General features: G+C 37.4%; 1 protein-coding gene across 7 annotated transcripts; it reads right to left on the bottom strand.

The window, feature by feature from the left end:
* Positions 1-6463: 6463 nt before the first annotated feature.
* On the bottom strand, positions 6464-27537 carry RtGEF (Rho-type guanine nucleotide exchange factor). Of its 7 annotated transcripts, none has more exons than XM_018004076.2 (9): positions 26871-27535; positions 18568-18962; positions 18305-18505; positions 17817-18237; positions 17516-17761; positions 13248-13728; positions 12832-13083; positions 10359-11243; positions 6464-7358 (listed from the first exon to the last, which is right to left on the bottom strand). In XM_018004076.2, the coding sequence occupies exons 2-9, from the start codon at positions 18903-18905 to the stop codon at positions 7165-7167; spliced, it is 3018 nt and encodes a 1005-aa protein (XP_017859565.1). In that variant the 5' UTR covers positions 18906-18962; positions 26871-27535; the 3' UTR covers positions 6464-7164. The 7 variants fall into 7 exon arrangements, with proteins under 7 accessions (XP_017859565.1, XP_017859566.1, XP_089320418.1 ...); XM_089464292.1 differs by lacking the exons at positions 6464-7358; positions 10359-11243; positions 26871-27535 and adding exons at positions 14960-17303; positions 20363-20462; positions 21307-21573 and having other exon boundaries at positions 12945-13083; XM_018004077.2 differs by lacking the exon at positions 10359-11243 and having other exon boundaries at positions 26871-27533.
* Between the last annotated feature and the right edge of the window lie 66 nt (positions 27538-27603).

The raw sequence follows: 27603 nt of genomic DNA on the forward strand, positions 1-27603 counted from the left end.
TAGAGAGGCGCGGCCTAGAATGACAGAAGAAAATCAGAATTTAGTTCTGGATGAAGTAGTTTGAATAGTTTTGATTAAGTATATGTAAGAGAAATATGTTTAATGGGTTTGATGTTCTTTTAGGTTATATGTTCATGCAGTAAATTGTATTATCTGATTTATAAGGTATATCAGAGGAGTGCTATATCTATTGATCCTTTATATACAAATGACAATTAGAGATAAATTAATACTAATACAGAGTGTTAATATAATTTGAATAAACATTTTATTTATGACAAATATTATAATTTGAACAATTATTTAATTTTATTAATTAACTGATTTTTTTTCTTATTTATTCATAATTAAGAATGCTATCATTTACGCTAATTAGTCCATAAAGCCTTATATGCAGTTCAACACAGAGAAAATCTTCCCAGCCATATATCAGCCCGCTAACTGCAATTCGTTTTAAGCTCGGCATTCCTTAAGCCAACTACATAACAGCATTCAGCATGAATTCTTGGGGCTAAAGAAGTATCTACGAAAAAAGTGTTCCCATTGATATGGATGCACTTAAGTGAATTCCCACATTGAAATTTTCACAGCTTAACTAGCTGCCAAATGCATTTCACTATCGAAATTCTTAAAGCGTAACGCAGAACCGAAAGAAGTTGTCCAGAAAAAATGCCAACACCAAACAGGCCCTAAAAAAACAGAGAGAAAAAGAAAACTCAATTTCCCAGCTTGGGTCGTAAATACAGGCTGGCAGCTGGTACAAAGACAACGTTGCGAACAATACAAACGTTTTACTAACTTAATTCTATGTTTGCCTTAATCAACACACACACACACTCACGCAAGCTCACACCTATACACCCATACACCTTGCTTAATTACCAGATTAATAAGCTTCATTGTGAGCGAGCGTGAAAATGAAAGTGCTTCAGCTATGCTGACAGCATCTCTCTCCCTCTCCGCCGCCCCCTCTCTATTTCTCTTTCTCTCTATCTCTCTCAGCCGAGTTCGTTGGTCGGGCGCACGCGCGTGGCAATTTTGCCGTTGCTGCCACAATAACAAATTTGAGTGGCAACAAGCCCACAGTTTGGTCCGTTATGGCAGCTATATAGCTGCTATATAGACACATAGATCTTGCCTGATTTTACATTGTTTGCTTTTCATTTTTGACGTGAGCTCTCTGCTCGCTGCTCGCTCAATTAGACCCAGGGGCAGCAAAAAAGTCCGTGATCAGTCGTCAGACTAGCGGTTCATGATCTAATTATGCAGCTACGTAAATCAGCCGAGCTGCAATATTATATTCATTTGGAAAATGGTGCGGGTCTGTTAGCTGCGTTGTTATTTGCATTTAATTCAGCTTAACATAAAAGATTTATAGTTGAAAATAAAATATTTATTATAAATTTAAGAGAAAATTATAATAAAACAGAAATATTACAAATTAATTAATTTTATACTAATAATAATAATAATAATAAGTAATTTAAAATTGTATATAAAATATTTATTTAAATATTTAAAAGATTGATTATGATAAAACAAAAATTTACAAATAATGATATACTTGATGTAAAATATAACAATAATATTTATTTAAAATTACATAATATTTTGAATTGAATAAATTTGTATGTACGATACACAAAAGCAATAAGTTATTAAATATATAATACATATGATAATGAATGATACATATGAATAAATATAAAACTATATTTTTCCAAACTTTTTTTTTACAAATACTTGAAATAATAAATAAAAAATAAAAAAAATTAAAAAAAAAACAACAAAACAAATTATGTGACAGTACACATTTTTTCTGCAAAAATGTATTTATATTGGTTCAAAGGGAACATTACTTATTTGGAAATTTTATTTTGAAATTTTACGGCAAAAAAAGATGAACATAAAATGTATATAAAATATAAAAACCATTGGCCATACAAAACTTTCATAGGAAACTCTTAGAAAAAAACGAAACGCTGAAACGCCTCTAAATACGCGCTATAAGCGGAAGCGAAAGAAATGATTTTCTTTTTGCAAATGAACTAAAAACGAACTCGTATAATGATCGAAAAAAAAAACCTAAAAGGTTGAAAAGTTTCGATGTGAAATCCAAAATGGAGCAAGTGCATACCGTAAATTTGATCAGCTGAAAGTTGGTGTCAACTCTCGAGGGGCTTTCCATTGTCATTAATACCTGCCCATAAGACAGCAGCTGGTCATCAGCTTGAAGCACTCGGCACTCGGCACTCAAGACTGCTGCAAATACTCTGAATGTAATTAGGGTCACTTAGCTGAGCCGCAAGCTGGATGCGGAGCCACTGTTAGACCATTAGCCCCTGGGAGGTAGCTGGCTAAAAATGACAGCTAGTCAAATGGAAAACCTTTAGCCAGCATGTGCCCTATATACCTGCCCGTACCATTGCCCCTTGGCAGCCCTGGCAGCAGCTGTTGGGGGGCATGCCACAGCATCTATCAAGTGTCGAGTTTTCCATATCTTGCAAATTGGGTTAGAAGCATCACATTTCATAGCCACACGGACACAGCCGCAGACAATCTGCCAATCAGCGGCATTAACTTATTGCTACTCGGAGTAACTATCATTAAAATGAGTTAATGCTAAAGTGAGAAAGAGCCATGAGTATCGATGATGCACACGCATATGTGTATAGACTTATGTACATATTTACTTATGTATATATATATATGGTGATCTTATTCATGATGAGGCTGCTGTGTGGCTTGATTCTTTTGCTGAGACTCGCATCACTGCTGATGCTGGTATTGAACTGGGTCACTCACTCGGGAATCGATTTATGTTGAGAACAGATGAAAAAAAGAAATTAGTATTACTAGGCCGTCATTAGAGGCCACATGCACAAATAATGAAACGATGCGAATTCGACACAGATAAATGCCGAAAAAGTGCGAACAAATAGAACCTTTCAGATAGAGGGAGAGAGATAGAAAGAGAAAAAGTGCGAGAGAAAAGAGATGAAGTAAGATTTCAGAAAGAGAGAGAGCAGGGTAGATAGAGAGACAGACAAAGAGAGAAAGGGAGACAGGCAGAGACAGATAGAGAGATGATGAGTCATATATAGATAGAAATAGAGTAAAACAGAACGAAAAAAAAAAGAGAAAGAAGGATATAGGTACATGTATATATGTATGTATATATGTTCCTGATGATGTGGAGTAGAAAGAAGAGAAATGAGAGATAGGAAAGAAAGATAAATAGAAAAAGGAAGAGAGAGATAAAATATGTTAGGCAGTTAGTTAAGAGGGAGACAGAGTTAGAGGTAAAGATATATATATATAAGTTCAATAGAATGAGAGAGATAACTAAAAATAAAGAAGCCGACTTGTAGATAAAACTAATTACTTATAATTCTTCTACTCATTACTCATTGTAATAATTCTAAAGTCTGAACAAAAGAGGAAACCGAAAACCATTTGCTGGGCATTCTAAATGCAATTACATAAAGTGTAGTAAAAACCAAGTTCAAGTTCATTAACTAAACATATCCAAAGTTGAAAATTGAGTTGAATAAGAGCATGTCTTCTTAAGTACCCCATCACAGCGAGGCGTGCCCAAAGAGATTGCGGATAAGGACATGAGCTAAAGTAAAAAGCAATGCAGTTTGATGAAGAGGAGGAGCTGATGAGCTGCCCTACTATCTAGCTGGGGTTAAAAACTAAAACGAAGGTAAACAGATATGATCTGCCATTAAGTAACTAAATAATTAGAAAAGAGTGAAGTATACATTAAGATTTGATAGCTTACTAGATTCTTTACGGCTATAAAATTTTAATTAAAGCAGAATGGAATCAGCTGATGCTTTCAACCATTTACTTTGCTAGCTATATATGTCCATCCAATCCCACTACAGGGTATTTGACAAGCCAATTGAGGTGTTATGCATAATTAAGTAAACTATATTCAATAATCCAAATGAAAGCTTGCAAAACAATGCATTGAAATAGCAAAATCTGTGCAATTTAATTCACATCCATTAAATGCACAAGACAAACATAGAGAGATTTATTCATGTGGTCACAGCTAATAACAATTGTTAATGCCAAATTGGACAACACCAAGAGGCGGCTGCAATGCACACTGTGAATTGGCATTAGAAATTATAATTTCAGTTTCAAGCAGAACCGGCCAAAAGCCACACAAAATTGAGTTGTCCACATGGTGTACACTTGATAGAAAGAGAGAGAGAGAGAGAGAGAGTGAGAGAGAGGTGGGAGGGGAGTGAGGAGGCTATGTGTAGCAGCTGCTTAAATGGGTTAACCACAGATGTGAGTTAAGTAGAGCGACCGCATTCATAAAGCCCCCAAAGAACACTCAGATCCAAGGCAACAGGCAGGCAATTTGACTCTGGGGCTATAATTTCAACAGAAACTTGCAACGTGCAGCGTGCTGCCTGGCCTTTGGGCACTCAAAATGTTGTCTAATGATGACAAAGTCAAAACAGAGAGACAAAGAGAGAGAGAGAGAGAGAGAGAGAGAGAGAGATAGAGAGAGAGGGAGATAGCGCACATTACTTGTCTGCTACAAATTGGCCTTTTGCGTCAAATTGCCAGCGAGCAGATAATTGCTAATTATTAATAATTAAATTGTTGGAAAATATGAGAGACGAGCCAAAACGTTGGCGCGCTAATGATTGTCATTAGGCATTTTAGTTTGCAGTCGCTTTGCCATGCTCACGCCGCGCCGCAGCGTGCCACAGGCCGCAGGCAAGGGTACCACAATAGTCGAGCATTTATTTAAGCAGCTGTTGTAACTTTTCGCTAACAAGCAAAGGGCGTGCAAGTGGGCAGTGGGAAACAAGTTGAAAGTGCTGTGAGTGAACAGAGCGCGACTAACAAATACCCTATGTGAACGGAACAAAGTTACATTCTTCCAAGAAAATTGCATTTCTTATTTTAAGGATAGTTTATACATTATATTATTATCAAATTTTAACTTTTAATACGTGATTTTGGGTAATGGAAATCCATTAATCCATAAATCCATAATTATTGAAATTTGACACAAAACTGTAAAACAAGCAAAAAAAAATTGTAAATTCAATTTAAATAAAAAATAAAATAATTAAAAATCCATAAATTTCGATAATTTCCAAAGTAGAGAAATACATAAATAAACATATACAATTCCCATACTTTATTTATTATATTAAATGTACTCACTGCATAAATGGATAATTATCAATATTACCAATGAAAAAAAAAAATGGAAAAAATGGAAAAAAAAGAGTATAAACAAATGTATAAAATTTATAATACAACTATCGTATTGATAATTATCGATTTTGGGCAATGAACATGAGCTAAAAAACCTGATGGAGACAAAATTAAAAATTATTTACTTGGGTATATTCATCAATTTTTGCGCAGCATACACTCTGACGAGTTCAGCATACCCTTTTACTGGCCCTACAGGGTATAAGGTGTTATGCACTTAGTGCAAACGAAAACTTCCGTCATCCCCATCCGCTTTAGCTGAAAAGATAAACAAGCGTTAGAGGCGACAGCAGCTCAGACAACACCATCCACGGAAGGAAATCCATGTGAAACATGCGACAGGCTACAAATAAATGATATACATACATACATATATGTATATATTGTTCTAAACTCCTTACTGACACACTAAACTTTGTTGTTGCTGTTGCTGTTGTTGTTGCAGCTGCCACAGCGCTTGTCACTCATTTGTCGCCAGCCAGAGTTGATTGTAATCTCATTACGTACCACAACTAACGAATGCATCTGTCAGGCACACACACACACACCACACATACATAGAGTTGGCTTTTCTGTCCGCGTGAAGCAGAGCAGAAAAACTAAAAGCATTCAAAAACTCTGCGGCAAATTGTCAAAGTCAGCAATTTTCCAGTTATACTCAGACATTGTTTCACATTGTTTCACACTGCTTAAATTATTAAAGCGTATTTACTTAAAAGCAACTGCAATCTTCGCCAAAGAATCAACATTTCTAACATTAAGTACACAGTTAGACTGCACAATTAAATTTCTATTTGACATCACAATTTGGCGTGCAGAAATCTTGTCGCTTTTTCATTTTGGCAATAGGCAACTAGAACAGCTACAGAAATATTATACACATGCCTAATCTCTACTGCTTTATCCATTTCTTAAGATGGAAATTATACTCATTGAAAATTAAGAGAAATGACATAAAATAAGCTAAACCAGCCACAGAAATCCAATTCTACAAATATGCAATGTAGAATTAATAAAAATAATTGCCAAAAATGGAAATTGCAAGGAAAAATATAAAACATTTAAAATATGAAATTAACCTTTTATAAGCTTACCAAATTTATCAATACGACTGGCACCTAAAAGTATGCAAAAAAAAAGCCCAAGACAAAGTGGAAAATGCCTTTCAGGGAAATCGAGCAGTAGAAGCAATAAAAAATCAAAGATATATCTTTAGTTATTTAATTTATTTTTAATTTTACATAGTTATTTATTTATTTTTTTTGTATATATTTTTATTAAATTTACTACATAATAAATACAACATTTCATTGAGCGTTGTTTTACGTTTTGTTTTAGTTGACCTTAAATACTAAAACATTGGCACATTTTTTGAGTTTTTCAATTTTTTTTTTCTTCTTTTTGCTTTCTATATGAAATTTCAATACTTGTACAGAATCATATACAAAAATTTTCAAATAGAAACATTTTTAGAGACATTAGCTTAAACAATTACAAAATTACACACAATATATGTATATATGCTAAAATCAAATGATATTAAATATATGTATATGCATTGCCTAAATGATAAACAAGCAAATCTCTCTCTTAACTGGATTACGTATAGCTAGAACAGCTGCTCAAGAATTTTACATGCAGTTGGCGTATTGTCCACAATGTCACTCATGAATACAAATAAATATGTTAGCACTTTGTTTATAATTAATTAATGATTTATGCATATATCTATATATATAATTTTTTTTAAAGATTTTTTTTGGTACATATTTTGACCAGCAGCTGCCTAGCTTGGCAAAAAACAAAAAAAATGAATAGTTTTCTTAGCTTAAGCTGTAAGCAGCGGCGGGTTTTGTTTCAGTGGGAATCCGTTTATGTTGTTGCTCCTTCTGGGCCTCATTCACATAGTCAACATTTGGGCGTATTCGCTCCACTGCTGACACTGCTCGTCTCCAGATGTTGCATCAACAGCTGCTGCAAGTCCGCACGCAGCGCGCGCTCCTCATTGATCTGAAGCTTGATCTGGGACATGTCCTGCTGCATCTGGCGTATGGCCGTCCACAGTTGCCGCAGAGTCGGTGTCATATCCTCATTCTCAAGGCCTGCTTCACGCGAATTGTGGAGTTGTCAAAAATTAAATATAAATAAACAAAGAGAATGGAAGAAACGGGAATACTATGTTAGTGTTGTGTATCACTAGGCAAAAAGCGTATCAAAATTAATATAATGAGTGGCATTCTAGTGAATACTATGAATATTGGATATGTATGAAATAAGTGTAATGGATATATTATATGTTTTATATGAATATTGTGAGTATGTGATATGAGTACGATATATGTTTGAATACTAAATGTATGGATTGAGATGTGGTAGATGAATATTAAGAGTGTCATATGATTGAAATAAAAGATATGTATTAGATGCGTATTATAAGTACATGATATAGTTTATGTAAATGTGAATATTATGAGTATATGATATATGTAAATGTGAATATGGTAAGTATATAAAATGATCAAAGTGAATATAATATGTTTTCAGTGTGTATAATGAATATATGATATATGTAAGTGTGAGTATTATGAATATGAGATATGTAAATGTAAATATTATGACTAAATGACATATAATGAGTATATGATTCATGTAACGATTGTTCAGTAATTATCATGAGCTATCCAATGACTAGAAGAAAATGTACCATGTATGTGTGTCTACAGGGCATAACTAAGTCAATATTGTACATGGTGCGTATGTGCAATGCTTCAAATAAAACATATGAGTGTTCTCTTTGATGACATGTTTTACATTTACGTATATATTTATTTTTCGTGTGTGTATGTGTGTAGCTGCTAAAACTTTGTTATATTTTACTTTAAATATGCTCTACTTAAAAAAAAAAAATGGATTTTTATTGCTAACATGGATACTCTACACATATTCATAAATCAATTTATTTTTGCGCTCAGCAATTTGGGACTCTTGAAGTGCAACACAGATTTAAACAAATAATTATCAACAATTTCGGGATTAGCTAAAGTGAAATTAACTAAAAACTTAGCTACGATAAATTATGTTAGGGTATATATATATATTATATTGTTTGCTTATTAACAAATACCACACAGACACGAATACAAATACAAAATACAACGAAATTCTTGAGAATATAAATGATTTTATTCAAATTTTACTCCTTTTTTGTTGTTTTATTTTAATTTATTTTTTAATTTCATTGAAATGATTTTTTTTTTACTCGAAATTGAAGAAAGCTCAAATCTCAATACAATACAAACGTATAAACGCATTTATCATAATTAATATAGTTAGTTGGTAATTGTATTTGGTTAGACAACGTTTCACAAAACACTTATAGCATAAATTTGATTTATATTTCCTTTCTCTTCTTCTTTATTTTTAATATAATGCACAACAACAATGTATGTATTTTGATTTATTTTTAATATTTTTGTTAGTTTCTAGTTATTGCCAAGTACTTGGACTAACACTTAAAGCATTTTAACTCATTTTTTGATTACACATTGCACATTCGTTTGATCTCAAGTAAAAAATACCCTATAATTTTTATTGGTTTTCTTTCGCTATGCAGGTAACAAAGAACTTTCACTGGGCACCTTCTCACACACCCCCGAAAAAAAAAGGAAATTGTCATTTGCTGCTAGTTTTAAACGTTAGAGCTACGTAAGTATAAGCTATGGCAAATCATGTATATCAAGTCACAAATATATATGTATATATATAAATACAGAGTATGTATAGTCTAGTTTATAGTGTATGTTCCGCTGGTGGCATACGAAAACGCGTGTAAAAGCCTTGGACGGAAAATGTAAAGTATCGCTGAGTTTCCACTCTCTTCTAGGATCAGGAACCAGCTGCAGTTGCACTTCAAGTACGAGTAACTAATGTGTGTGGGGCAAGTTATCAACGGCACGCTAGTACAAAACATTTTACTCTACAACATCCAATCAAACTATGTTAGCTAGTCTTATTTGGCTGAGTCTTGTTTTTAGTTTTTTCTTCAATTATTTCTATCGCACCTAACTAGGTTTAAGATCACTCAACTTACTTTAAGTATAAGATTAAAAAATGTATTAATACAAATATATATAGCTCTGACAACTACACATAGTTTTGCTTAAGCAGATCTATGAAACATTTATCAAAAAGCTTTAAAAAAAAAAAATACATATCATTCAATACATAAAAAAATATTTGTATGAAACGTGTAAAAATTTGAAATTAATTAATTAAAATTTGCGTTGCGTTATAGTAAAAAAAAATAAATAAAAAATGAAAAATAAAAAAAAATAAAAAATAAAAAAAAATAAAAAAATATTTACACCTAATATATTTTCCACTAAGCTCAAGCTGTAAATATTAGGAAAAAATGTTTTTAAATGAATTTTGTATGCTAGCTTTAATATTAGAGATAGATCAATAAAAGTTGCAGGATAATTTCTAAAAAAAAAAATTGTATTGAAGAAAATTTCGATTTCAAAAATTTGTAGTTTTAAGTATTTGAAAAAATATATATATTTGTTATAAAATAGAATTATCAAAAATGTGAAATATATAGATTTAAAATTATAATTGCTAGTATTTTAAAAATACTGCACAAACGAAATTCAAATATGCTCTCTATATATTTACTAGTATTTTAAAAATACTTCTCAAATGAAAATGTTTTACAGATCTGCTCAATGAATTCTATGTATTTTAATTAACTAGGCACACCGAAACTAGAGACACAGATAGCTCTGCCAGCCTCACTTAACTATATTTATTAAGTAGAATTCAAAAGATTTTTGTTTGTTTGTTTGTTGAGCAACAGCAAATTGAAATAAAAAGTTATCGAATTATTATTATAATAAAATACAACTGCTGAGCGGGCGAGCATTCAAAGCAAAGCGAGCAGCAGCAGTAGCAGCAGCAGCGCAGCGCAGCTGTTGTAGGTGGCAGCAATGAGTGCGTGTGAAGCTAAATGGGCGTGGTCGAGATGAGAAGGACATGCCACAACCGCAATTGAAGTACTACTCAGAGATGGTTGATCTTGCGCCACTGCTTCATCACAAAATTACCGCAACACCAGCTGCCCGATTGCCGTTTCATTCCGTCCGCATTCAGTTCCACCTGTGTGGCACGCCCCTGGGCGGCGCCTCCGTTGCGCAGCAGCGCCGTGCAGCCATGCTCTCCCCGCTCCCCATCACTCTCATCCGAACGTTCGCCACCCGCTGCCAGTTGGGGCGTGCTGCGTTGCAGCGTGCTGGTGCGCAATGCTCCACCACAGTTCATCAAATATCCGCCCCCGAAGCCCGCATAGCGATGCGACGTGGAGGTTTCGAAGGAGCGATTCAGGCGTCGGTCATAGAGACCGGGATGCACAGTGCCATCAGGATTCGGTTTCACAATGGTCGTATGACCGGAACCACGTTGATAGCTCTGCTGGGCCAGCAGCTTGGGCGACGGCTTGTTCTTGCGCGGCAGCAGCGGAGAGGTGCAAACGTTGTCGTAGCCCGAGCCGAAGCCACTCTTCATCCGGTTCAGGGATTTGCGTGTGGCACGCTCTTCCGACAGCGCGCGCTGATAATCCTTAATGCCGGGCCCACCAGCTACCGCACCCGGTCCCGTCAGCGAGTACCGTTGACCAGGTGTATTTAGGGAGGAGCCCACCGAACTCGAGTACAGATTGAAACTATTCGGACTTGCCTCACGCCAGATGAACGACGAGTTCAGACTGCCCGCCGAGTGTTGGCGTGCTTGTTGCAAATGCTGTTGTTGGTGTTGCTGTTGATGTTGTTGGTGCTGTTGTTGTTGCTGTTGTTGTTGTTGCTGCTGCTGTTGCTGTGGTGTTAGGTGCGGCGCATTAGCTACAAAAGGCAGCTGCGGATTGGAGGTCGAGAAGGTTTTGCTCGTTTTCAGCTTGCCGCCGCGTATGGGCAAACAGGGCGTCCACGGCTGCAAGGCTATATAGTTGAGGTATTTAGAGTTCGTTGGGCAGAGGCGCGTGAAAGACAAAGAGAGAAAATGAAGATATTTGAAGAACGAAAAAACGAGAAACGACAACCAACAACGACAACAAGAACAACAAAAAGCCCAAAAAAAAAAGTTTATAAAATGAACACCAAAAAAGATGAACAATAATATATTTAATGAAGCACGGGTGGGTTGTGTGTGTAGAGAGGGGTGTGTGTGCGTGTGTGCGTGGATGAACATTAAACCAAGACCATCTGAGGTAGACATAAGCAGGACAACAGTTGATGAAAGCGGGGACTTTTTAAACAAATGCAAACGAATGAATTGAGGAATACCCATAACCAAAAGGAAGCTTAACAGAGGTAGCCCAACAAAACTGGACAGGAAAAATAAGGTGAGTGGAAAATCAAGATAACATTTGGATAAAATTCTATAGACCGCAGTTTGAAGATCAATTTGAACAATGATATAGAACAAATATTTATGTATTTTACTCAACCAATACCATAATTTAAGCCGCTCCACATTATTCAGACAATTTGATAAAATATCATTGTTCAAAAATACTTCAACGAAATGCGCAAAATTCATAATGATAATAAAATGATAATGATAATTATGAATAATTTGATATCCATTTTTAAAAGAGCAACAATAATCGAAAATAAATTCAACCAAGTTTTACATAAATAATGGGTAAATTTAAACAAATATATTAGGTACACTCTTTTTTTTATTATGTTTGTATATATATGTATAAAAGAGACCAAAACACAATAGCATATATATGTATACATATATACATATACATATATAATAATATATCTGTTGAATACTTCATTAAATCCAATTGAATGAGCACTAACTGCCAGATTTCTTAACAATTACAAAACTGATAAAAGTTAACAAAAGAGAATATAATTTAAAATAACATTCAGCTGTTACAGTTTAAATGCTTTGGTACCTAAATTAAATATTTATATTACTTGTCCAATTGTTAAAATAAAAAAATAAGTTAAGCAATTACGCATTATTTTTGGTATTTATGAAAATTTTAATGAGATAGCTCTACAATCAATATTTTTTTCTTGTTAAACAATTATATTTTGTATTTTTTTTTTTGTTATTATTTTTTTTTAATTTTTTTTTTTTTTGTTATTATTATTTTTAATTTTTTTTGTTGCTTATAAACTAATACAATTTTGGTAAAAATTCTGTTTTCATTATTAATTTTTTTTTTATATATCTAATTTTTTTTTTTTTTTTTTTTTTTGTGAAACGTTAAAAATGAAACCAAACCAACAAATGTAATAATAAAAATGTTCAAATTTTTTTTAAAACTTTTTTTTTAGCAGCTTTTTACATTTAAGTGTGTGCGTGTTTTCTGTGTGTGTTTTCATGTGTATGTGGGTGTGAGGTAAAGCATTTTATTTCGCTAAAAAACTTTCTTAATGATTGGAGGGGAAAAAACTTAAAAAGAAAAACTTGAGCACAAGTGCGAAAATATAAGACACACAGAAATATTTATTGAGAACGCTTTCATCTAGATAAAGCACATAGGAGATCGGCGGTACTTACCCGAGTGTATGGTGTTCCGAGCGCTGTTCTGATAGGCGGCGCAGTAGCCCTCGAAGACGCGCAGCACTAAGGCATCCTCCTCGAATGTGGGCTGGCTCTTGCGACCGCTACAATAGCTGGCCAAGGCGTTGTTGGAGCTGCCCGAACCAGAACCGGCACCGGAGCCGGAGCCGGAATTGGAGCCGCTGATTGTGTTTAACAAACTTGGCCGCAAGGGCGGCGTCGGACGCAAACAGGTGATGGTCCAGTTAGCTGGAAGAATAGGGGAGAAATATATATGTTATATATAGGTGGCAAAAAAAAGGCTAGTTTTAAGCCGTAGAGCTAAGCAGCGCAAGGTATTTTACGCTAAGCTTTGTTAATAGCTAGCTTTGGCTTTAAGTCAATACTTCGGGTAGCACCGACTGCAAGCTTACCCTTTGTGTTTCCTTTCTTTGCGTTTGGCGCCGCCGTTGCCACTGCCGCTGCTGCTGCTGCCGCTGCCGCTGCTTGGATGGCCGCCTGGCTTGATTCCGTGGCCGCTGCTGTCTTGCTGCTTGGTGTCGGGGCTAAATTTGATTTGTGGCTTAGCTGCCCCAGATGACTTGGTAGACTTGGTGGTTGTGGTGGATGCAGAAGATGTTGTGGAGGCTGAGTGTGCGTGTATTGGTTGTAGCTCAGATGATGATTGAACGAGAGGCTCCGTTTGTGTTGTGACATCGCTGTGGCTGCTGCCGATGCTCCCACCGAGCCCGCCAACTGCTGCTGGCTGTTGCTGTTGCTGTTGACGCTGTTGCTGTTGTTGTTGTTGTTGTTGTTGATATTGATGTTGTTGCAGCTGTTGTTGCTGATGCTGCTGGGCGTCGGATTGCGACTGCCGGGCGGCAGCAACAGGCTGTGCGTCGATGGCGGAGACATCTGAAATAAAGCCAGAAAGAAAACAGTTTATTACAATTCTTAGTTAAGCCTTAAGTGATATATGGGACCTGGGTTAGTGCTGATTAAGGAGTACTTGGCAACTGACAGCAACAGCGGCAGCAGCAGCAGCAACAATTGCCTTAAACATCAACAGTAACAATAACAACAACAACAGGCCGCAATCCTGTGGGCAGCTAGCGAGCAAAGCGCAGCAAGCAAATCAAATCGAATGAGTTTGTTTCGTTTCATAATTCATTTCATCAATTTCAGAATTTATATATATATATATATATTTTATTTGTGTTACTGGAGCGTTAGATAAATGTTTTGTAAATCGTTTCTTTTTTTTTCAAATCAAATTCAAACTTTTTCTGGGGTTTGCGTTTTGGGTTAGTGGGCGCAACATTGCAATGGTGATGGTTGGATGGTGCTGAAGATTTAGTTCATTGGAACACGCTGAATAAATCAAGTACATTATGAATAAGGAAATATTTCAAATAATTAGTTTATTTTCCTTTCTGTAAACTAGTTCTAATTCTGTTCTGAATTATTTGGAAGTTTGAAAAAGACCTAGCTCCAGATTTGTTCATTTGAACTAGTTCCGCAAAATAGATAAATTAACTCTTGATGTGTGCTACCTCCAATATATATTGTTCACTTGATCCTGCTTTTTAATTATAATTACTATAATTACCCTATTTAAAAGAGTATAAAAAAAATTCTCAATTTATAATTGAACCAGCTGAGTTTAAAAAGTATTTTCATTTCATACTGAATCATATTCTGGAGCAGCTTTTTAAACTAGGTGAACCAGTTCAATAAATTCTTCAGAGAACCCTAAATTAGTTCCAATCAAAAAAGTTCAAGCAATCAATCATTAACGATATGAAAAGGTTAGTCAAATGCATGTTTGGATGACTGAATGTTTCGACTGAGTAGAAAGCAATTTCGTTCAAATGAACTAAAAGTGATTCAGAAAGTAGTTTTGTTTTGGGCGTGCTGCATTGGCCAAATTGAATGCTTGAATTAGAAGATGATGATGTGATTGGAAACGTGAGCAAAACGAATTTACAAAACAATCAAACGGAACACGTGCACGTGAAACAAACGTGCGCCATGCCGCATGCCACCTGGAATTGTGGTAGATACGGTAATATGTATACATATATATTATATATGTATGCATCTATTCCAGGCGACATGGCCGGCGTCTCACTTCGTTTTGGCTTGCCTTCTTCGGTTGCTAAAGCTACGCGTGCCGCACAAATCGGACAATCGAGCGACAACGAATACGATGGCTGTGCCGCAGCGAAGGATTCTCGTCGTCGCTGCGTTCCAGACGGATTGAGATCCATATCCTCGCTGCACACCGGACAATTCGAGCAGATCGAGGCTGTTGTGGTGGTTGTATTGGTGGTGCCAGTGCTGCTGCCCGCATATTCGCCACAATTGTGACAGAGCGCACAGTAAATGGCGCCCTCGCTGAAGCCGCTCGCTCCCAGCGAGCAATAGCAGCTGGAGCAGACGGAGTTGGTCGAGCAATTGGAATCCTTGCTGCCGCTGGCTGTCACTGAGGGCAGACGCTTGTTATAGGCGCTCGCTATGCCGCGCAACACCTCCGGAGGCAGTCGCTCCTTCTTCCACCAGTGCGCATACATGCCGGATCGAAAGGTGGGCCGTGGCTCTATGTGGAGCTGATCCGCGGAGCAGCTGCCGCTAAATTGGAGGCCACTGGTTGTGGCTGTGGGCATGGCTTCATCCATGGAACTGGAGGCCAGAAAAATACTTTTTGTATTGATTTGGAATTGGGCACTGGATTGAGTGGTGGGCGTGGCAGATGAGTTCAGCTGCGGCTCAGTGTCCGTCGCAGTGGGCTCATGCTGCGACTCCTCCTCCTTCGCCTCGTCCTGCGTTTGCTCGGGCGTCAAGAACTTTTCACGAAACATTCCGCACACATCAAAGCGCCGCTCCGGCTCCACATTGTCGAGTACGTCCGTGCCACAGCCCTCCGCATTGGGCGGATCCGGTGAGGCTATCGTACAGCTACCCGCCATGCCGCTATCACTGGAACGCGGACTGGGACACTGCGAACTCTCACAGCATCGGCATTTGCACTGGCTGTGCTGTGGCGGCTGCTGATCCCGTCGTGCAGTACCCGGCGGTGCCGGTGGCGGTGGAGGTGGTGCAGCCGAACGATTGTTCATCTGCAGGAATTGGTAGCTGATGCAGCGTCTAATGGAATCTCGTTTGCTTTCCGGCCGATTGGCCTCTATGCACAGCTCGTTGCTCGAGTTCCTGCGCACAGCGGACGGCTCACAGCGTGGATTACCCGTGCTGGGGCTGTCGCTCTTATGTGACGCCCGCTGCTCCACCGCCTGGTCGTAGTTATACAACAGCTCAGCCTGCAGCTGATCGGGGGCAGCTAGACACGCAGCTGGCAAATCCATCGTGCTGGAGTGCACGCACTCGTCCTCCTCATTGAGCAGCTGAGCATCCACACTTTGGTTATGCTGCTGCTGCTGGCGCTCCCGCCATGTGGGCACATAGACCTCTGTGTCGGCGCAATGATTGAATCGATTGCCCACAAAAATACTGGGCATGCTGTGCCGCTCGGTGGGCGAGGCGGACAGCTGTGTGGCTGCGGGCAGCGGCTTCGCCTTCTCTTGGCTGAGATCATCATGAATGCTGGCCAGATTTTCGCATGCCATAAAAGCGCCGCCGAGGCGAGCGCCATACAAGGAGCTCGCATCGGAGCTCTGCTGCTTTAGTGTAGAAGGCTGCGAAAGCTGCTCGACTGCCTGATCCACCTCAACCGGCACCTCCAGCTCTTCCACTTCCTCTTCCACGCAGTTGGTTATGCTGGAGCCACCCAAATTGATGGTAGCCGTTGAGGTGTGTACGCTGGAGTTGCGTTCAGTGGATTTGCGGGCCAGCGCCCGCAATGCCTTGGAACCAATAACAAGCGACTCCTTTTTCAGCTCGTGCTGCACTTGCAGCTCATCCGTATCGAAGGAGTCCAGTTTGATTAAATTTATGGATGAGGTGTGCCGCTGCCCGTGCTTCACAAATGTGCCCGTGGAATTGCATGTGGACTCCTGCGGCCTGTGCTGATAGAAGCGCACATACTCAAACGGATCCGAATCACAGCTGCGCAAATATTCATTATCATATTCATCGTCATAGCTCTCCGAGTCGGTGGGCAGCTCAATGGCATTCTGTCGCTCCAGCTCCGACTGCGACTGTGAGGACACTGTTGACTCCTGCCTATTCGCATTGATATCCTTGAGCAGCTTGGCGGCTTTATGACATCTCTTCTTGCGCAAGGCAATTCGCTTGAGATCGATGCTCTGCCTCGCCTGTGGATACAGCAGCATCTTAACAATCGCGCTGCGCAGGCGTCCCGCCTTGACGAGCCGTGCGAAGTGCGCACTGAGATTGGCATACGGCGCCGTTGGTGGGTAACTATTGGGCGGCAAGGTGAGACGCAGCGGGGCTGACTGCTGCAGCGGCTGACTGTAGTAGGCGCACAGCGAGAAACGTGTGCAATAGCCGCGCGCATCCAGATGCTGATTGAGCTGCTCAGTTGCCAAGGCACAAAGATGTGGAACAGTAATGAAAGCTACTAAATGTACTTTGTTAAGCAACGTTTTCATATGGGTGTGGCAGAAGCTCTTCTTCTTCAAATCTGATTGACAATTCTTGTTTAACACTACTTTATTTATACTCATTTTTCATTTGCCGGCCCATGTGAAAACTTCTCTTTAAAGAAAAAATACTCTGTACTTACGTGCGAAGCATTCAGCTGCTGACCTCCCAGCGAGGAGTTGCTTAGGTTGCTCAGCTGACGCTTGATGCCCATGGGCAGACTGGGATTGTTGGCATTGAGCAGCTCGACCCACTTGTTGGCCTCGTTAGGGCCCTGGCAGACGGCCACAATGCGATCGATGAGCGAACTGCTTATCTCAAAGGCATTCTTGATGGCATCCGTGTCCTCCAGGCGGTTTACAACGATGCCCGTCAATGGCAATTTACCCTAAACGAAATAACATTATTAATTTATACATACTCTCTACAGATCCAGGACTCACCTCATAGATAAAGGCGCTCATGCGCTGGCTAACGCTCAGTATGAGCAGCGTTTGGGGAAATAGCACAAAATAGCGATCGCGGTGATCCGGGCCCACAGCCACGCTGCCCATGTGTATGATGTCGCCCAGCGTGCTCAGCTCCTGGCCCTGCCAGTTGCGCACCGGCCCCGTCAGCACCTGCAACTCGAGCTCCTTCTGGCGGCGCGTAGCCGAGCAGGTGGCCGCAATGTCCTTGTAGACAGCTACGCTGCGCTGTGTATCGCCACGGTCCGGATGGCTGCTCTCCATGTGCCGCTCCAGCTCTTGCAGCATAGCCGAATACTTGTCCAGGCGGCGAAAAGGCTTCGACAGCCCCGTAGTTAGGACTAGCAGACCCGGCGAGGAAGCGCCCTGCCGCTCCATATACTTCTCCAGCTCATCCCTGTGAATGAATAAATTTGATAGATCAACTTAAGTTAAGCCTTAAATCGTATAGAGTCCCTACTCACTTATACTTATCCAGTATGACTATGGCCTTGGGATGTGCTGCACAGTAGGCTTGGTGCACTTTTTTCATAAGCGGCGCACTGGTAAGAAATAGTTTGCCCACGCGATCGCTGCACTCCTCAATCTGTGTGAGCAGATCCTCGTGCGTCTTCACCACCTCCACAAAGTTGCACATCAGCTGCGCATACTCATCCTGACTGAGTCTGTAAAGGAGAGTGGGAACAATCAGTTTTGATTTCAGTTATGAACAGTTGCATTGACTTACATTTGCGTCTGCTGCATGGGTTCGAGGAAATTCTCAAGCAATCCTTGCAGCTCTGCAACATGTGCTCGTTCCGAATCGAGCAGATCCTTGAGCACCACGGAACGGTATTCCTGTATTTCCTCGGGCGGTCGTATGGTCTCGGCCAGCGGCAACGGAGCCTTGTACTCGTTCACATAGTTGCTGGGAAACCAGCCAGTCTTATCATTCAGTGTGCCCTCCCACCAGCCGCCATCCTCGCGCTGTGTCACCGTGATTAGGTCACCCTTCTTGAAGCACAGCTCATCGTTGTTGCTGCCCATAAACGAGTATTCGGCTCTCACAATCAATGGTTGCTCCATTTCGCTTACAGCTCCAGCCAGCTCCGTTCCAAAATCCTGCTCTCAAATTTCCGTCAGCTGAAATAGAAGACGATGAAATTGTTGAAGACTTCACATTTTGAATGGTTATAGTTAGCACTTTATATAATATATTTCTTGAAATTTTGTTCCAAATTAAATTTAATATTAAGTTGTTTAAAAAAAATATATGTTTTAGCTTTTTATTATTGACTGATAAAGTAATATGAGATGAGTTTCATTCACTGCAGTCTGGGTCTGGCGTTAACTAATTTTCTAAATATTCGAAACCAAACTTAAAAGTCACAATACTACCTCGTAAACAGCGTATCATTGAAAGGATTCTTCAAATGTCATATAAAGCATTCAAAAGAAAATTGATAAATCTGTTGTTTTTAGTCCCAATAAGAGCCAAACACATTTTCTACTCGAAAAGATCATTGTCAATGTTTGTTGAACTTGAAAAATCTGCGTGTGTGCACATCATGAATTTGTTCAATGAACATTTTTCTGAAGAGTCGTCACATATATCTATCAATTATCTATACTATATACAATATATATATGTATATATAAATATATGCTGCTTTACGACACCCACGCGAATGCGTTCTTCAATCCATTTCGTTTTTAGCGCTCACATATTATTATTATGGCCGAAAGGCGCTTCGGAATATAACATCTGTTTTCTTCACAGGCCAAAAGATCTCGTGTGCCTAGAAAAAAGAATGCTTTCTTGACATTTTTTGTGCAATCTGGAAAACTCGTGAAAACGTTGGGAACGATCGATGGCCAAGACCGGGAAATTATGATTACGAAATGTCGAATTGCTAAAAAGCTATAAAGAATTGAATGAAATATTGTTTTGTTTAAAAACCGTACATAAATCATAAGACCATGTCTTGGGTATCTCAAAGAGAAAAGAAATTTACGATCGTACTTTTTACGATATGTTCGAAAATTAACTCGAGCATCGTACACAAGATGCTAAAATTTTAATGGCCATGAAAAAGTTTTGAGATATAAGAACACAATATGCTTAAGATAAACATGATTTCCTCATTTGGCTTATTTTGATGATAAGCTAATACGCGGCAATAACAGATTTATATGTTTTATAGATTTTATGTCAGGTTTTTAATTGAATTGTTTCGATTTCGTTCCTTTTTCTGTGTTCTGAATAATTATGGGATGTGAAATCAATTTTGCTCAATAAATAAAATGAATGAATGTTTTCGAAGCTCAGTAGGAATGTTGTACATACATAAATAAAATTGATTAATCTGATGTTAAGTTACACGGGGCTCTATCAATAGAACAAATGAGCTGCATTGATCTGCCTAAAAAATATATTTTTCTGCATTTTTGTTAATGAATCTAGGTTAATCTAGGTTAATTCATCTGACTAAAAAATCTTTTGATAACATTCATTATTCAACCTAATACTTTTTTCATCTCACCTATCAAATATATTAATCGACTCTTATTAAGGCTTATCGATCAACCCAAAAGCTATGATATAAATTAACCTATAAGCCATATTGATCGATCCATCTATCGCTGCATACAATATAAATTATAAATGATAAATGATGATTGATAGAAATCAAGTTTTATTTATTTATACAATATATATTAAAATGTCTTTATATCAATATTGTAAAAAACTTATATAGAAGCTTCTGGATGAATGTTATTATATGTTTATATGTTTTTAAAGTTTGTCACCACATTTCGACATTTTCTTTAAAAGTTACTTATGTATATCACATCATAAACAATCCAAAAAATAAAATAAGCAAATGAAACTAAATGTTTATAAAAAGTATGTGGGTTGAGCAAACCTAAGTCTTCATTAAATTTACGATTAAATGTTGACTTTCTTGTGCTAGTTTTATTATATGTCCTACAAATATCGAATCACGTATGCGCTACATCTATCCAGATTAATCAAATAATTTTCATTTTATTATTGCCACAATGAATAACCGCAAAAATATGAAAGAAAAACATGTTTTTTCTTTCAGTATTTTTTCCTGTATTTTGACCATTAAGTTTTTCGCATCCAAAAATAACAGCGTAACGAAAATATATAAATCTTAATGTGCCGACTTGTTCCATATGCCAATGGAAATCAGGCGATATCTGCTGTACTCATAAGTGTGTGTACATATATATATAAAGAGATAAATATGCACAGAAATAGTGGCCCAGACACTTGCCAAAAGAAGCACACACCAAAATTATTCCATTACAGGTTTTAATAAAAAGTGTTTCATAGACTCTTTGAAGAGACTTTTTAGACTATTTGCTGAGAGACGATAATCTAATCGACAAGGTCGTCTTTTTAGAGAACATTTTTTGATTTGTCATTTTTTACACAAACACACACACAGAAACGCACATTTCTATGCACTTGTTTTTGCACATATATAAAAATATTAATATAGATGTATGTAGCTCTTCCATATGCCCGCTCAACCATCAATTGTTGCACGATTCTTTCGCCGCTTCTCGCATTTGACTGCACCGCACGCGCTCATCGCTTCCACAAAACTGCGATGGCGGCATTTGGCGACAGCCACGGCCCACAAAATCCGTAAAAATGGCAACCCGAAATTTTTCACGGCTTTGCTCGTGTGCCGACCACAGTGCTGCTAGCAGCGTGAATCTAGCATTTTTTATTTACTTATATTTTTAATGGTTCAAAAAACATAGCCATTAATTTTTTTTTTATTTATTTTTTTTTTAGAGAAATTAATTTAAAAAAAAATTTGTTTAATAACTTTTTATTTGTATTTTCTTATTCGATTTTTTTTTTTTAAGTTTTAGCTTTCTTTACTATTAAAAATATAGCCGCTTTTTTCAACATTTACCAACACTGATTGTCGCATATACAATGTGTGAATGTTGTTCTCTCACAATATCTCGCCTTCTCTCGCGCTTTTAATGATCGCCCAGCTAAATACTTAACATTCTCAAAAAATATACACAAATGTATATAGCTAAATATCTATATAGTCTATATACTTTTTGGCCGGATACAGCGCATATTTTCATGAAAACGCACAGAAAAGATGACAAAACGAGAGGCAATCAAAAACTGAAAAGTCCGAATGAGCATCGGGTATTGAGGAATGCAAATTAAAGAAGAATATAAAAGAGGTAAACGGGGCATTCAATGTGACAATTTTCCATTTCATTGAGAAATATTGTCATGTTATTTTTATTTATTCATCTTTTGTTTTCAAAAAATCCATAAAAAAAAACATTTTGGTTAAATCATAAACAAGATGGCCAAAGCAGTTGGCAGTTCGCTGGGAAAATGCGTCATATTTATGAAAAATTTTAGTTAATCGTTTTAGAACATGAAAACGACAAAGGAAAAAAATAATAGCAAAATTGAAAATAAAAGAACATAATTGGAAATATTTATGGGATTTATTTTTAACAGAAATTCACCTGTTCCTATCAGTTTTGTGTATGTTGTTTGTGTGCATGATTCGAATTCTAAAGTGGGATCACTGACCAACGTATGGGAGAATAATAAACTAATGTTGATATGGTATAATATTCATCATTGATTAGATGACTGATGATAGATTACACAGTTTCAGATTATACCCAATTAAGATATTACTAACAATTAATATTTAATATGTGAATTCTTTGGAGTAAAACAGTATATATTATACCAATTAATTTAGAAAATATTTAAGCCTCAGATTATTGCAAGTTTATTTAAATTTTAACAACTTCAAAGCGTGAAGGATTCCGAATCGTAATTCAACTTAAAATTCTTATGTCATCAAGTGTTTTATGGAGAATACACTTCATAGCCTGAATCAATATTGATCTCTTTAACCCACACGGACTATAAAAACGACAATAAATCGGTGCATAGCCTAACCCTGAAATAGCATAACGTCCATGGGCGGGGAAAACAATCAGCAAACAAAAAAGAAACATAAATATATAAATTTCCGTAGGTTGAGCATATTGCAGCGCTCATCAATGTGGATGGCCGCCAGCGACAGTCAAAGTGATGCAAGCAGAGGTCATGCCCGATGCACACACAAAGAGATGCCGTCGTCGCAGTCGACGTCGCCGCATGCCAAACAAAATTTTAATTAATTCATTAAACTTGCACATGGCGCCGACTGAGATGGCAACATCAGTCGCAGTCGCAGTGGCAGCCAGAGCCACAGCAACAACAACAAGTTGCAGGAGGCGTCATTGAGTGCAATCAAAGCGACAAGAAGTGCAGCAACAAGAAGAGAAGAATACCAATTACAGACTAGCAGATACCCTGGAGAAATGCAATAGAAAAGTAGTGCTAAGTGATCGCCCAATCGGTCTGGATGGTGCAGATAAGTTGAAAAGCGACCAAAGACTTAAAGTATTACTCGACATACATAAAATATTTATAAAGTATAAGACTGAGTACTAGGTGAATAGAGTATATGGATCATTAACTAATATTACCATTTAACGATTAAAGATAGCTACTTAAGACTTTACGAATAATATCAATATATAGTATATGGAGTCTCTCTATCATTGCTCTGATATCTTGCCACTGATAAGTTAGCATACTACAGGCTTAAAGTATATGATCAAATCGAGGCTGGTGTGGCTTAAAAATATCTTACATATAATTAAAGCGGTGTTATCTTCGTAGCGATAGGCAGCGAGATTGAAGGGTTCACAAACATGACATGACCAAAAAAAAAAAAAAAAACTAGAAGTATATATTTATCGCTTTACTAACTTGCTAATAATAATGTTGCTAAACTTATAAAAGCCAAAAATCTATGTAGAGCCGAACTAATTTTAGGTTATTAAAGCTAAGCTACAGGGTATTCTATAGTCCTTATCAGCCATCTTTAATATTATTATAAACAAATTTAAGATAATTAATTTTTAGGCTTTTTAGCCATTTTTAGCTTTTTAAATCAGCATGAGATGTTTATCTTCAGCGAAACAATATTATTGCAGGGTATGCATATTTTATAATATAGCAAATCATTATAATGATGCAAACGGTGATGATGATGATGACGAGGATGATTTGTGAAAAACAACTTCCGGAAGTGCGCAATTTGATGAGGGAAATTCACATAGCACTCTTTCTATTTTTCTTTTCATTTCCACTCTGGGCGACAGAACAGATCAAAAAACCTGCGAAAAACTGAGAAAGCCCCAACAACACAACAAATTGTAAACAAAAACAAAAACTAATTTTGGATCGGGTGTGAAAGAATTGGCAATTGAAGCACCTATCTTACTATACTACCGATGTAAGATTTGTATACAGTAAAACTAAGAAAACACATCACAAAGTCGAAAAGAAAAACACAAATGGAAAACACAAAGGAAAACACAAACCAAACGAATGCAGTTCGACAGCCAGTAAAATCTTGTCACGTCTGGTTCTCGAGTCGACAATGTCGATTGCAGAGATTTAGATTTCGGACTACTTGAGATCAAGAGAGGGAGAGTGCGAGCGCGGAAGAGATAGAGAGAGTGTGTGTGATCGAGAAATATATGGGCATAATATAATTTGATTGCATCTCTATTTATATACATACGACAGACTTCCAATCAAGACGCCCCCATTTGTCGAGAGTTTCAAGTTGTGGGTAGGAAGTTCATATTCTTTCATTCTTTATTTGAATGTTCTCATCTCTAGTAGTATGAGCATGTGAATGTGGGTGTGGGTGTGGGTGTGAGGCCTGCAGTTCATAATTTGTTCAAAACAAAATATCGAATTGCTAACTGAATGTGGCATATTTTGTATCGTTTCGACCAAAAATGAGGTCAACAGCGAAAAGCAAAAACTAAAGTGAGCAAATGAAAAGTCGTCGAATATCAAATGCCCTAGTACAAAGAGAAATAAATGCTATCTAATCTTAGATGAAATGAAATGAATCTTTATTGCATTAAAGAATGTCGAGCTGATATCAAGATATATTTATGTATATGATCAAGAATTGTTTCTCAAGCATCCGACTAACGATTACATCCATTTTCTAAAAACCATTATACCCTCAATTACTTTAACAAATTTAGAGTACAGAAATGCCAAATATTTTATTTTTGTGTTTTGTTAGGAGGGAAATATTCATGAATCGCTTTCATTAATGCGCAAAAATAACATGCGAAAACTGAATCGGAATGCCGCGGACAATGCACAACATTTATGGAATAATTCTAGGCAATGGAACCAACTCAAAAACTGGGACAAGAAAAAGAATATATATATACATATATGTATAAAGGGACACATATTGAAACGAAATCATTTAAAATATATATGATTCAGTTTTAGCGTCAAAAATAATATAAGTAAATATATAAATATCATATATTTCCATTTTGCTATGTATTTAATATATATATTAATTTTTCTTAAAAAAAAATAACAATAGCTTTAAAGCATTTTTAAAAAGTCAACAATCAAGTACTGAGCGACAAGTCAGGCAGACATAAAATAATAAGACAAATGCATTGTTATATTTAAAATAACCTGGCATTTTGCGTGCATTGATTATTTTTATAAATTAAGAAACAGTTTTGCCGCTATTTTATATATTTTATACATATATTTTCAATTCATGTTGATTGCCTTTGCCTTTGGCTTTGCCTAATTTAAAGCAAACTCTTTAAGCTTGTCGAAGCACTGGGAAATACAGGAAACTGCATATCTCATATATTTTGTTGGTCGCCCGACTCTTGCCTCATTGCCCAAATCCTTGGTCCCAAGGTGAATAATATACAAAAACTGGCGAAATTGTTCGTCTTCTTTTTTAGTGAACGTGCACATTTTCTGCTTTTGGCAACAGTTCAAATTTGTTCGCTAGGGAATTGGAATTGAAATTGGGTTTAGGTTTGGGCTTGGCACGAGGGCTAGTGTGTGGGCTGGCAACGTGCCGTATCGTATGCTTTGTGGCCACTGCAGTGGAGTCCTAAAGGACTCCTTTGTGGTGTCATTCGCCCAGCACAAACAAACAAGACATCTCGTACTCGAAGAAAGCCTGCCTGCCTGGTTGCCTGCTTTATGTCTGTCTGGCTGCTATTGACCCTATGGATTATGTACAGCCTAAGTGGTGGGCACTTCAACCTCTTGCGGAGTGCAACCAACTTCAGCTTGGCAATAAATAACATTTGCTAGAAGGAAAGTGCGGCGGAAAATGTGTTGAAAATGCTTTTTGCTGCAGCTACTTCTTATTCTGAGCTGAGCTGCAGTCGAACAGTGCAGACAATGCAGCGCCAAGCTGCAAATACCCAGGGGGAAATGCATTGTTGAATAAGCTTGAAATAATATAATTGGAATTTACTGTAAGTGTATATCGTATACGGTGTATATAGCTACAGCCCTACATCCACTTAATACCTTAGCTGACTAATTTCTTATTTTAAAACTCAACCCTCATCAAGTTTTTCTATGTACATGAGTTATTGTGTGAAATTTCACTATGTTTGTCATGCCATCTAGTGCAACTGGGTTTCTTTCAATAAATACTCCAAGCGCCCAGAAAGAATTTCAAACTTGACTAAATAAATGAATAAATCGAATTTTAGCACCTACTTCTAAATTAAGAAATAACCTGCTCTTTAAATCCTTTTTTATTCTTATTATTTTTCATTTTTCATCGCAGCCTTCAATATGCCTGACTTCTACTGTAAAATTTCACTACGCCTGGCATGTAATCAAGTGCAGCTGGGTTTTCTTATAGAGATGAGCTTCAATAGCAGGCGCGCGTCGATGCTTGTGTTTGTGTTTGTGCTTGTGTGACGCATCCAATGCAAGGAATGGGCGATGCCACTGAACTTTGCCTATGCACTAGAGTAAAGCATTACCACCTTTATGAGTCAGCTTCCATGCACGCCTAGATCTATGCAGCTCTGTTGTTTATTCTCTGTTTTATTTATAAGAACTAAACTTCTACTTGTTGTTATGCTTACCTTTGTTACGTTTTAACAAACATTTGTTGCGCCTCTGCTGCTTGTCGTCGTTCGTTGTATGTAATCGTTGTTGTTGTTGCTGCTGCTGTTGCTGTCTCGCTTGTCGTTTTTTGCACGCACAAAATAGACGGATGACTAATGAGGTGAAGCCCTCCTTCCCTTTTTACTGCTTGATACCTCACACCTTTTTTGCAACTTTTTTTTTTTTTTTTTGTAATTTTAACTAACGCGGCTGCTGATGTCGCCGCCGGAGCGCATTTGCCTAGGCACGCGCATAAATATGACTAAAACACGCGCTTTCACTCACTATACACATATGTAAATACATACAAATATATATGTATATATATAGTATATATATAATACACAAAATGCCTTTATGGTTTGGCCAAGAGAATTTCTATTTCTGGGTCTCAGCAGACTAGAAAAACACACACGGCCATACAAAAGTGTTGCAAATGTCGCGTAACTACCGCTGCTGTCGCAAGATAAACGCTCTGATATTCTTATTCCGATATTAGTTCGTTTCGTGTTGCAATTAAATTTGTTTTAAAATTACACTTTTTACTTGACTAAACTAAAATATGCAATAATTTTCGACAGCAGCGACTAAACATAAATAAACAGCAGTGTGACTGCAAGTGTTAAACAAGAAAATACCGAGTACGATACTTCTTATCGAAATACATGAAAAATAATCGATAGAAAATATATAAACTGAAATGAGTAATAT

Source organism: Drosophila arizonae, chromosome 3, assembly GCF_054131065.1.
Source record: "Drosophila arizonae isolate 15081-1271.41 chromosome 3, UAZ_ARI_1.0, whole genome shotgun sequence".
NCBI classification, from domain to species: Eukaryota; Metazoa; Arthropoda; class Insecta; order Diptera; family Drosophilidae; genus Drosophila; species Drosophila arizonae.

What these genes read in the sequence shown, in the direction of transcription:
- RtGEF (XM_018004074.2), bottom strand. Translation starts at nt 18,905, where the DNA reads ATGGAGCAACCATTGATTGTGAGAGCCGAATACTCGTTTATGGGCAGC. An exon ending in AGCAGCTGAATGCTTCGCAC is followed by an intron (nt 17,304 to 17,515) that starts GTAAGTACAGAG and finishes GCAACTGAGCAG; the next exon opens with CTCAATCAGCATCTGGATGC. An exon ending in AGCTTTAGCAACCGAAGAAG is followed by an intron (nt 13,729 to 14,959) that starts GCAAGCCAAAAC and finishes GCTTTATTTCAG; the next exon opens with ATGTCTCCGCCATCGACGCA.